Source organism: Eurypyga helias, unplaced genomic scaffold (assembly GCF_000690775.1).
Source record: "Eurypyga helias isolate BGI_N326 unplaced genomic scaffold, ASM69077v1 scaffold13399, whole genome shotgun sequence".
Lineage (NCBI taxonomy): Eukaryota > Metazoa > Chordata > Aves > Eurypygiformes > Eurypygidae > Eurypyga > Eurypyga helias.
The window spans coordinates 29,374-42,164 of record NW_010271452.1 but is presented as its reverse complement, the minus strand read 5'-3'; the positions used below and the strand labels follow the sequence as shown (position 1 = coordinate 42,164).

Sequence of the window (12,791 nt, the reverse complement as noted above, 5' to 3'; positions counted from 1 at the left end):
GGTGGGGTGGGGTGGGAGGGGGGAAGCCTGACTTGATGTATAAATCTTCTACAGCCTGTCTTTAACTAGGTGCTGTTTTTTCTTTTTAATTTGCTAATTGTATGTGCAAATCTACACTTTAATGTATGTTTGTGCACAGATTCTTCTGATGGGATCTACTGTTCCACTCTGCTCAGCACAGTGGGAACGGATGTTTAATACCTCCCGTATCCCAGGAGAGGAATCAGGTAAGCAGGGCCAGTCAGGGAGAATAAACATCTTAATGGAATTGAGTTTTTGGGGTATTTTCTGCTAAAATCCTATGTTTCCAGGAATGTGTCTGGTCTGAGTGGAGACTTCTGTTGTGCTTTCTAAAAAAGCTTAAGCTATATCCAGATTTCTTTGACTTGCTTATGTGCTGAAGAGCCTCTTAGAGCTGAGTTCACGCGTTTATCCAGCACTACATCATTGTGGCAGCACCGGAATGAAATGCAGCATTTGGCAGAGTTATCCTGACAGTCACTAGGAATTTGGAATGCAAGGGGTCATTGGTTACTCAGCTCTGTTGGGAATGTATGTATGGGCTGTCACATGGGGAAGTGATGCTGGCTAGTGGGTCAGCAGCTGCCTGTTTCGGGTAAGGATTTTACTTTCAGTTCTGCTGCTGGGCCTTTGGTAGATTATTCAGGAATTATTTCCCAGCTAAGCCTCAGCTCCCTTTATCTGCAGAATGGAGAAAAACAGATCCCTGATGGGCTTCGTCCTTGATCATGAACTAGTAGCTTAATTAGGCTAGCAGGTTGTAAAGTCTCTGTTAGAAAAATGTAGTGTATAAGCTATTGTTGTTTGGTATACTTCAAGTACTGAAAGTGTTACCCTTGCCCCTTCCCTGTCCTCATTAAAATAAAAGGTGTGAAGTGTTTGCATTTAGATGTGGATTTGATGTTCTTTTAGGCTGAAATGAGTTTTGCACAGAAGCATAGAAGTGGCCCATTCTAACTCTAACACTTGATTTTAAAAAGTCAAGATTAAAGGTTTTTAAAAACATATAACCATATGTTAATGGTTCTCCTCAGTTTCTCCTGCTTAAAGTCTTTCAAATTAAAGCCCAGTCAGCATCATAAAATTACCTTGTTTTCCTCCTAAGCGTTTCATGTTTCCTATTCTACTTCTTCAGTTTTTCATTGTTTCTGTTTCTTTAAAGCAAAAACAACTTCTGTCACTCTGTATGAGGATAAGTGAGTCATAAAGATGCTTTTCCCTGATTCTCATGAGTAGAATCTGGGAAAATCCTGAGCCCCTGATTTAAATTATATTGTAAATATTATGTATGATACAGTTCCTAAAGGAAAAGCATATTAAAAAAAAAAATTCTGTGACATGTCTTCATGTTAATTGGTGGTAAAATCTTAATGGACACTGTACCCTGTCACTTAAGCAGTTGTTTAATCTTCTTTTCACCAAACACTCTGTGGATTGAACCACTTCTTGGAAGCAGGGAAGAGCCTTTATGTCTTTCCATTCCATTTTTTAATAGGAAACCCATGCAGCGTGGTACAGGCATCTTCAGATGTACATAAAGGAATTCAGTCTCGTTTTCATCAGTGACTTTTCCTGGCTGCTGCAGAAGCCTTAATCTGTGCTTTGATACGGTGCTGTCGTGACTCAGTTCAGGCTTATCCACGTTAAACCTTAACGACAGAAAAACGTACGGCCGAGGTTTCTGCTTCGCTGCCTTCCATAGCACTGCACCTTTTGGCCATGGATGTGAGGTTTCACTCTGCATCCGACGGGGTAACTCTGAACAAAGGCTTATGGTACCAAATCTGGGCTCTTTAAGACCCCTTACAGATTATATTCTGAGTTGTCTAGCTCTTGAATGTCGATGATTCAAAAGTACCCTTGCTCAGACTTACCTAGAGTGTAATTGTGCTGACTGCTTGACCAGACTGCACGACCAGTGCTCACTTTTCAGACTGAGAAATACAGATTTAGTTGCTTAATATTGGCCAGCAGCAGGGCAACTGGTGGTGCTATATACACAAAATATTATCAAATCTGGGTATTTGTTTCATGCAGGAATTTTTGTGCTGGAACAACATGGGGAAGCAGTTTATTCCACGCTGTTTATTACTTTGCTAAAATAAATCAGCTGTGGCTATAGCGGTAGTGCACGCGGCCGGCATTAGATGGTTCTTAGTGCATTAGTGTTTTGAGACTTCAGCTTTGTTTTCACATCAGTGATTGCCATTGCAGATACTCTCCAGCATGTGAAAGACAGCAAACACATCGTTGTGTATCATAAGGGCCGTTACTTCAAAGTGTGGCTGTACCACGATGGGAGGCTGCTGAAACCCCGCGAGATTGAACAGCAGATGCAAAGAATTCTTGATGATGATTCCGAGCCTCAGGCTGGTGAAGAGAAACTAGCAGCTCTTACTGCAGGAGATAGGTATGGGGGTTATTATTTCATTAAATTTATTTTAATAGTTGCAAATTGCATACTAATGGATATACTAACAAGTAGTTGCATAACATACTAACTGAATGTTGGCTTTGGAACTTGAAAGTAGTCTGCAGTCAGATAATTACACCTTGTTCACTGATTTTGTATAAAGCTAAGGTGTAACAGCTCTTCAGTCATTTCTAACTACATGGAGTTAAAAGCGATTTTGCAGTGCAGCCCCGTATACAGGTTACCTATATTTAGCTGGAGAAGTTTGGTCTAATTGTGGTGATTATAAGAGTAGGAATTGGAAGTGTTACAGTGTTGCACACATTGAACAACCTGAGTTTTATATCCATTCTGGGGCTCACTAGCATTTTAAAGAACATCTTAAATTGACATCGAGTAACTGTTCCTCGGTGTTCATGACTTGCAGCTACAGAATAAAGCAGTGTGTACTCAGTTGGTTCTAGGTGCAAGATCACTGAATTCAAACTTATCGTGACATAGTTCAACCTGCCTAGCTGTTTCTGGTCAAGGGAGAGGAAGAGCTGTGGATTTGAATATGCTGCTTTACTAGGCGTCCTGCCTTTTTCTCACTTCCTGTTTTAAACCCTATGAAATGGGTTTTTTCATTGGGAAAACCACATACATTTATAAATGTGGTGCAACCATACTGAAATTATGTTGTTTGGGGCCTCTTTAACTTTAGATCTAGTTTTGGGTGTTTACCATGGAACTTCTTATTGACAGTTGTCCAGACTCTTGGATTTAGGTCTTACAATAACGGATATTAATATCTGTTGATTTGTTTTCATTATTATTCCTGTTTTCTTCCATATAAGAGAGATTTTCTTTTACTCAGTTATAAACAGAGATGATCTATGCTATATGTATTGCATGTGGCTGAATTTCTGAGGGTTAAGCTTCAAACATGTATCATGGGTTCCTAGGATTATGTTGTACCTGTGTTTTCGAACTTTTCACTGCTGATACAGTTTAAATGCAATTAATATGGTTGCTTCAGATTTGATGAAAAGCAGGAGAAATGTCTCAGTGATCTTAAAGGTGATAAACATTGATAAATTCACGTAACCTGACTATAAACCAAATTCTTTTTGTAGAGTACCATGGGCTAAAGCTCGTCAAGCGTATTTTAGCCGTGGGAAGAACAAACAGTCCTTAGATGCTGTTGAAAAAGCAGCATTTTTTGTGACATTGGATGACATCGAGCAGGGGTACAGGAAGGAGGATCCAGTGAGGTCACTAGACACATATGCAAAATCCTTAATGCACGGCAGATGTTACGACAGGTACGGTATTGACCTTGTGGAAAACACCTTCTCTTTTTTCAGAATTTCACTAAGTTGTGTGGCTAATACGTAGGAGTATTTACAAGCTGATAAACCTCATGGAATCACAGAATTGTTTGTGTTGGAAACAACTCTCAAAGACCATCTAGTCCACCCCCTTTGCCATGGGAAGGGACATCTTTTACAACATCAGATTGTTCAAAGCCCTGTCCAGCCTGACTTTGAACACTTCCAGGGATGGGGCATCCACAGCTTCCCTGGGAAACCTGTCCCAGTGCCACCCCACCCTCATCATAAAAAAACAAACAAAAAAAGCCCCCTTATGCTGAATCTAAACCTACCCTCATTCAGTTTGTAACCATTGCCCCTTGTGCTGTCACTGCAGACCCTGGTAAAAAGTCTTCCTCAGTCTTTCCTATAAGCCCCCTTTAGATATTGGAAAGCCACAAGAAGGTGCCCCAGAGCATTCTCTTCTCCAGACTGAACAACCACAGCTCTCAGCTTCATGGGGGAGATGTTCCAGCCCTCTGACCATTTTCAAGGCCCTCCCCTGGGCCTGCTGAAACAGGCCCGTGTCTGTCTTGCACTGAGGCCAAAGCTGGATGCGGTACCAGGGGGGTTGGGGGGCAGTCTCACGAGGGTGGAGTAGAGGGTGAGAATCACCTCCCCTCGAACTGCCAGCCATGCTGCTTCTTCTGCAGCCCAGGATACGACTGGCTTTCTGGGTTGGAAGAGCACGTTCCCGGCTGGTGTTCATTGTTTCATCCCCCGGTGTCTGCAAGTCCTGCCTTGCAGGGCTGCTCAGTCCATTCATTCCCCAGCCTATTGATGCTGGGCCTTGCCCTGACCCAGGGCCAGGACCTTGCACTTGGCCTTGTTGAACTTCATGGGGTCCGATTTTATGTCTGTTATCTAAATAAGCTGTTGTTTTAAAAGAAAAACCAAGAGCCACTGCGTTGGAATGTGAATTTTTGCAAGAGATGAAATTACAGTATAAAAATGCTTTTGAAATGTGCAAAACTGTAAGGAAGTCTCCGTTTCTTTTGTAGGTGGTTTGATAAAACATTCACTCTTGTAGTATTCAAAAACGGCAGAGTGGGGCTGAATGCTGAGCACTCTTGGGCAGATGCTCCTATTGTGGGACACCTGTGGGAGGTAGGTGTTTAATCCCTTGCATTCATATTTCTGAGGAGGGACTGTGGGCCTGTGTATACACTGCAGAATTAAACAAAAGCAAACAAACCCCACAAAACTTGCTTAAAACAAAAGGGTGCTGTCCTTCAATTGCAGTTTAATGAGCGTAGGTGTCTTCTTGGAAGAGTGGTAGAGCTCCCCATCTACCCTGTTTGTCACAGTCTAAATCCAGAGGTGCCTCTGACATGGCACTGTATGTTGCATGTATACAGACCCCTGAACAACTGAAGTTTTCTTTGTGCTATAAAAACCCCACACTTACTTTCAGAATTTAAAGAAATGGTACAAAGTTCAAAATATCTCTTGTATTTAATTGCAGTGAATGGAATAAATGCACTTCTTGTCAGGTTTGTTCACCGTGAGCTTAGTTTATTACCTAAAATACCATTTTTTTTTTCTTATTCTTTTTGGAGCTTAAACCCATAAACAGTTTTATGACCAAATCACTCAAAACTATTTAATGAACATTACCTCATTCTGGTTGCATTATGTATTTGTGCAAATGGGACTCAGGCCTGACTGATGCCCCGAGTAATTTCCTGATTTTATTATGTTATTCTACCTATATTTCCATGTGTATAAGAACAAAAAATGTTCACTGCATTCTGTAAGCAGGGAGGAAAGAAGGCCAAGCTGAATCGAGATTGGCTTGGCAGCGCAGTTTAGACTGGCACAGTGGAGGAGAGTTTCTTTGTCATCGTTTAATGAATGATGTTACACGCTGTGGTTCATATCTCTCTACTTACTGTTAGTTCTTTTTCTACTAAGAATTAAGATGACTAAAATAACTTCTTGTAAATGAAAACCTACCTGGTTTATCTGTTATTAGGTCTTTATAGATCTGTAGTTGGCACGTTCTGACCACTAAGTGAGAAAATGAAATTAAGAGATTAGAAATGTGTGCATAGAACATGCAATAGATTCTTGTCAAGCTCGCTCTTTCCACACTGAGCAGATTCAAATCTATTGATAATTCTGGGGTTTTTTGTGTTTGTTTTGGTATTTTTACTTTGAGCTTACAAACTTGAAGTTTTGTCAGGCAGAGCCTTTTTTGTCTGTTTGCTTCTCCACCCAAGGGCTCTAGTGCACGTATACAGCGAACTGCCATTTTGGGTGGGATACAAATTTTAAAAATTATTAAATTCTTTCAGGGATACGCACTGAGTCTGAAAACTTGTTTCTTGATGAACAAGTTTTGACAGCTAACAAACTTGCAGAAATTGTTCAATTTGGATTCTAAAGAAAGGTTGTGAAATTTAAAACTGACTTTTTTTTACTACTAGTAAGGTTGAGGTGGGTTTTAAATTAAAACACTTTGATTAACTCCATAACATCTAGCAGAAGGCACCAGTCTAATTGTGTAGGTGTTTGTGCATCTGGTTTTCTTCCCACCCAGAACAGAAATAAAAATGCCTTAAAATAAGAGGTAAAATAGGGCTTCACTGGCAGCTGTTTTCAGTATTTGGAAATGGATTGTATGTTGTATTTCACTATGTACCGAGAATGGGTTATATTGATTCCGCAATGCAATCCCAATTCCACAGCAATACGTAATGTGTTGCAATTCTGAGGAAGTATCATTCTTTGCAGAACGTAATGGCCACTGAGTATCTTGAACTGGGCTATTCGGAAGATGGGCACTGCAAAGGAGACTCCAACCAAAATATTCCTATTCCTACCAAACTACAGTGGGAAATTCCAGAAGAAGTAAGTACACAACAGCTAGTGGTTTGAGGAAGAAGCTTCTCTTCCTGAGCAGTCAAGTCATTTCAGTAACTACTGATAATCCTATAAATCAGCTTGAAATTCCTTTGAGTCCTGTAAGATGTGTATTTCATGTGTGGGCATTACTCAGGTTTCTTAAAAGTATAGCAGGTGTTTTTAACGTCACTCTTTAAAATTTCTGGCCTGGAAATGCCCACCTTTTACTAGAAAATTACATGGTTGGCAACATGTTAAAGCTGAGTTTTAAAGCCTGTTTTAAATAGTAACTGTATTACAGTGAAGTTTAAGTTGCTGAGTCTTCATGACTACTGTCATGACAAACGTTCTTGTCAGCGTTCCTTGAGATTAGCTGTCTCTTCTTTAGGTACACAGAATTTTGAACACATCTGTTGAGGTTGGATTTTAGTGGGGTGTTTTTTGTCTGAGTTCAAGACAAACTGCCATCTTCTACTTGGGTTTTAATTTTGAATAAAAAGGTAATGATTGTAAATACTTTTAATTAAGCGTGTGTGGCCCATTGGAAGTCACAGAGCCATTGCCAACCTGCCTCTGTGGGTCATTCTTTTATGTTCTGGTGACCTGAACAGTCTTAATGCTGGTGGGTTTTTTTAAATACAATTTTTGGACTCCAGATGTGTATTAGCTTTAAAACTTCAGCTTTTTAAATTTTAACTTTCTGGCAAAGACAGCTTCTCCCCTTTCTCCAAAGGGAGATAATTTAGATAATGATGTTCCTGGCATGCTAAAGGCAGCATTTGTTAATTAACAAAAATACTCACACTTTTTCGACCATTCTGTCAAATGCCATCGAATGCATATATATGAATATCTGTATTTATTTATTTTAGTGTCAAGAAGTGATTGAGAGATCCCTGCGCACCGCCACAGCTCTTGCAGATGATGTGGACTTCTATTCGTTTTTCTTTGATGCTTTTGGGAAGGGACTAATAAAGAAAGCAAAAACCAGCCCCGATGCCTTCGTGCAACTTGCCCTGCAGCTTGCTCACTATCGGGTAAGAAGAGCAGGCTGTTTCTGGCTTAACAGAATCTCATTAATTTGGGTGTGGCGTGTTTGTGATTAAAACATGTGCCTGTGTGAAGTACTTCATAGTAATTATGCACTGCTGCATGAGGTTATTAAAGACTTTAATGCAAATTGGTGCAAGCCCTAAGGAGGTTAATAGCTGGATGTTAATTGCCCAAAGGTTGGTGCATTGACACTTGTTCAAATTTTCTCTTGTGTTTAGTTGGTCTATCCCTAGGCCTTTTGGACTTGAAAGAAGTAGATACGATACTTCTAGTAGCTGTGTTTACCATCTAGACAAACAAAATTACAGCTATCACTTAGTTTGGAGTCACCCTTCATTCAGTAGCCTTGGACACTCCCTCACAGGATTAAAAGAAATGCCTGCCTGTGTTTTCTTCTGTTAGTTCACCATCTCTGTAACGTGCCTTCAGAAAACACCACTGTAGCAACCTGCATGACTTACATCTTGCTTTCTAGCTGCCACTGTTGAGATACTGTTCTACTTTTTAAGTAATTCAAAATGTTTTTTCAAAGCATCCAGTTTTCCTGGCTGCGATGACCACTTGGTCTTTCTTGCCGTTTGATTACGCACCCACCTCTTTTATTTTGAGCACTATCCTCTTAATAATCCTGCCATTTTTGCCTTGATTATCTTTAGGTAAGACTGCTAAGGGTGGGCTACTAAAAACTTACTGTTGTGTTTCATTTGTATAGTGATTCATATCCTGTGTGGTTCCCTTGAACTGTTGATTAAGAAAGAGGCGTTAAGTCTGGCTAAATCTTTAAGTTTTTACTTTTCTCTTTTCAAGGACATGGGAAAATTTTCTTTAACATACGAAGCCTCAATGACACGCTTGTTCAGAGAAGGCAGGACCGAAACTGTTCGTTCATGTACTGTTGAATCATGTAACTTTGTTCGAACCATGGAAGACCCAACCGAAAGTGTAAGTTCATGGGGGTGTTGCCTTATGCAATCCATAAGGCACGTGAATTATCACTAGATGTCTGTGGAAGTTCCCAAATTTGAACATTGAAAGTGATGCCTTTGTGGTTTTTTTTAGGAAGGAGGTGCAGCATAACATAGTTGTCCAGATCTTCTGTCAATATGGCACAAATTCAAGGCTATACTGAAAGAGACTGGCAGTAACTTAGCCAAATATGCCATTTCTTACAGGTCCTGAACTCCAGAAAACTGAGATGACTTGTGAAATTTTTGTGACTTTTAAAACTCAAATATAGATGTGTAAAACAAGTGATGTCATAGCAGTTAGACTTTCCTTTCTCATAGGAAAGCAAGTAGTATTGACAGGAAATAAGTCGCTGCTCTTACTTGTTGATTTCAGCGGGCTTTTTAATCTTCCTTGTGATGTTCTGCTGAGCAAACAAAGGAACTGTGGTCATGGGGAAAACTTCTTGGTTTGGATAAAACTTGGACAGAACTGGTTAAAATGTTTGCTGTCAGAATGGAAGGGTGGAAAACAGTCATCTTGAGGGCTGTCCCTTAATCCACTGTAGTCACAGTTTTAACAGATACAGGTGAGGAAATAAATCGTTACATTTGCAGGTTTTGCTAAGCTGAAGGAGATTTGATCTGAAAAGGAGGATTTTATTAAAAAGGAAATGCAGTCAAGGTATTGCATCCAGGCCTGAGTGACAGCTGCCTGAGTAGAAGTTCTAATGAAAGAGACCTAGGCCTATAATAACCAGTGACTGAACACTGAAACGTGCTATGCCATTGGGAGAAATGGAGCCCTCATTTTAGTTAGTCTTGCCTTTTATTTTTAGTAGTCTCACGTCTCTGCACTTTCTTTCTAGTACAGCATTAGCCGAGGTGGTGTGTCCAGTTTTGGACATCACACTTGAGGTCTAGATGGATTGAAGAGAGTAAAGGATAGTAAGACACTACAGGAGCCCTGTAGACTTATGTGCCTGGAGCAGCAAGTCTTGAAAAAGGTGGATGAGAAACTCCCAGCTGACTTGCAACAAGTCACAGTATTCCAACACAGGGCTCCGGGGGTCCCAGGCCTCATCGTCAGTGTTAGACAGAAGCGAAGAGGGCACTAAACGTCTCTGCTTTTGTCTACGTCCCTGTTTGTGAGGACCTCTTTTTGCTGCCCTTCACAGTACTGACCAGCCAGTACTCTTTGAACTCTAATCAAGCTTTGGCTGCTCTGATTTTTCTCCATACAGTGGCTAACAGCGACTCTGTTGTCCTTCTGGGTCACCTGTCCTTGCTCTCATACCCCTTCCCTTTTCTCTTAAGTTGTAGAAGATTCCTCCTTGTTTGACTTGGGATGCTTTGGAATTGCCTGCACCTGAGCTTTTAAGAGAAGGCTTCAACATGGGGTTGAAGAGCCAGAGGATACTAGAATTTGGTGTTAGTGGCACGCGTTGTCTTGTACTTGACCCTTAAGTGTTCCAGGCTTGAGAGAGACCACTGTAACTTAGTTTCTGCATCTCCCTCCTCAACCCAGTTCATGTAACTGATTTGTCTTCATCTTTTTTTCACTGTTAGAAAGACAACAAGCTGAAGTTCTTTCGCCTTGCTGCTGCCAAACATCAGCACTTGTATCGTCTTGCCATGACTGGTGCTGGCATTGACCGCCATCTGTTCTGCCTGTATGTCGTGTCCAAGTACCTTGCTGTAGATTCTCCTTTCCTTAAGGAAGTAAGTGACTTGTATGGATACCTATTAATCACCATAATGAATCTTTTGTTTACTTAGTGTTGCTTTCTTTTGAGTTACTGTGAGTTAAAGGAGCTGTGTATTGCAATTAGTTTTTTAATACACATGAATGTCACTGTTTATTACCGTGACAGATGCTTTATTAGTTAAACTAGATTTTAAGGTTGGGTTTTATAAAAGTAATTATGGTTCATGTTTTCTAATAATAAAAAATGTGTTCCAGCTTACCTCCAAATTAAGCTACTGACATTTGTCTGCTTGTCTTCCTAAATGTGAGCAGTGGCTAAGTCAAACCCATTTCCTTCAGCTTCTGCAGTCTCTCAAGATACATGTATATTGTTCGAGATTTACAAGCTTCTAACTTGATGTATCTTATCAGGATTTGAATATGGCCGTTAATGATCTTGTTAAGAAGACTGTTAGGCAGAATTTACCAGGGTATAGACTAGATTAATCCATTTGAAGTAACATTTCTCTTGAAAGAACTTATGTTCTCTGAGGGACTGACATCACCACCTCATATGTTCATAGTTTGCATGTCAGCATGAGTTTAGCTGTTTCTTTTAACCTTCTCAATTGTTCATTCCCCTCGTTTGTGACAAATGGGAACTGGAGTTATCCTTAATATTGCCTTATGGAGTGCTTCCTACCTTGGCTAGTTGTTAAGAAAGGTGCACATTCTTCAGCAGTGTGTTAAACCTGCTTGCATCTCTTCCGTGTGTCATAAAGGTGTTGTCAGAGCCCTGGAGGCTGTCAACAAGTCAGACGCCACAGCAGCACATTGATCTAAAGAAGAACCCCGAGATGTTATCCTGTGGTGGAGGCTTCGGACCGGTATGTTTGCTGAAGACAAGTACTCCTTTCAAATCAGTTCTCTTTTGACTATACCAGTCTAAACATGTAAGATCCGTAATACCTCAGTGTTGCCCATCAGAGGTACCACACACACTTTTAAATGCATGTGTCTAGTGCTTTCCCATGGAAGATCTGCATCCCCTTTTTCTCATACCCTGCTACAGACCGGATTGTTATTAAGGAAACACACGGTTGTCAAATGTGGTACAGGGCTCCATGGCCGAGAAATCTGATCAAGTGGTGGTTTCTATCACATTGTCTGTGCCCAGAGCTTCTGTAGGTGAGGCTGTTACTACAGTGACAAACGCCTCATTACTTAAACCAGGTTTTAAGGTTGGGATGTGTAAAAGTAACTACACTTGATTTGTTTATGTTTCCAAATGAATTAAAGGGTTGTTTGTGCTGATGATAAATTAACTGCATTGATCTTATTATTTCTTCATTTCTTTAATTTCCTTTCTTCAGGTGTCTGCCTTTCCAAATAACCCTGCTTACATTTCACTTAGTCATTTCTTGTATCCCTGTAAAAACTGTGCTTTGGTTTGCTGAAGAGATTCAGTACATCAGGATTGCTCTCTGTGTGTGGTGTTTGTTGGGTTTGGGGTGGGTTTTTTAAGTGCTCTGTACAAGATAATTTAGGAATGGAAGGAGAAAGTTTAAAGCTTGGCTGTCTCTCTTCTTTCTTCCCCTAGGTGGCTGATGATGGTTATGGTGTTTCTTATATTATCTTGGATGAAAATTCCATCCATTTCCATGTCTCCAGCAAAATATCTTGTCCTGAGACGGTAAGTGTCATTCCTTTCCTATGGATTAATAAATCTGTCCTTGATATCTGCTTATAAAACTGTTCTACTCGTTGTCCCTTTCAGTACTTCTAGGGCACTAGTTGATTACCTTCTGAACATTCTTTTGTCTTCTGAAAAGTAGCTTTTGTAACATGTTGTATAAAAAACCAGTACCAGAACACATCTGTTTTAAAGGAACAGAAAGCATCTGATTTGGAAAGAAGGTGATCTCACTTCTATCTGTAGGAAAGTTAATTCATAACGAAGAGCTCATTAATTAGCAATAACATAAGCCTGGATTAATGTGTATAGCATTGAAATCTTTGTGGTTTAAATTGCCTGTTTTATGGTAAAATACAGGCCCTAATTCTGCAGGCTCCAAAAGCACAAAGTGTTAAAAGGTTTCCTTCCTGTTGATGGACAGTACAAGTCTTTGGTTTTGTGTTTTTGTTTTGTTTTTTTTAAAGGATTCTCATCGTTTCGGCAAAAACATCCAAAAAGCGATGGTTGACATCATGGGTTTATTTAACCTTCGTATAAACTGTACCAAGTGATTTGCCTTATTGGTGCCAAGGAATCTCCTGTTGTCGGGATGAGAACTCTTCTGAACTGTGAAATAAGGGCAAGGTTTGTCAAACTGTAGCTGGCAAAGAAACGGCGTCAACGTCTTCTATAAAAAAAAAAACAACCTTGCAGTGTATCAAATATTTCTTACTTTTCAGTAGTTTGGAAGAGTTTGTTTCCACAAAGGGTGATGCTTAATCTTGTACGTTTCTAGGGA

General features: G+C 40.2%; 1 protein-coding gene across 1 annotated transcript; it reads left to right on the top strand.

The window, feature by feature from the left end:
- Positions 1-139: 139 nt before the first annotated feature.
- Positions 140-12,564, top strand: CPT1A (carnitine palmitoyltransferase 1A (liver); the record flags this gene model as incomplete). The annotated part of the gene is made up of 11 exons (XM_010158822.1): positions 140-227; positions 2,236-2,431; positions 3,550-3,738; positions 4,788-4,893; positions 6,523-6,639; positions 7,506-7,670; positions 8,494-8,628; positions 10,200-10,352; positions 11,100-11,204; positions 11,918-12,010; positions 12,478-12,564. Coding segments are annotated over 11 exons (1,434 nt in total), but the record flags the coding sequence as incomplete, so codon positions are not given.
- Positions 12,565-12,791: the final 227 nt, after the last annotated feature.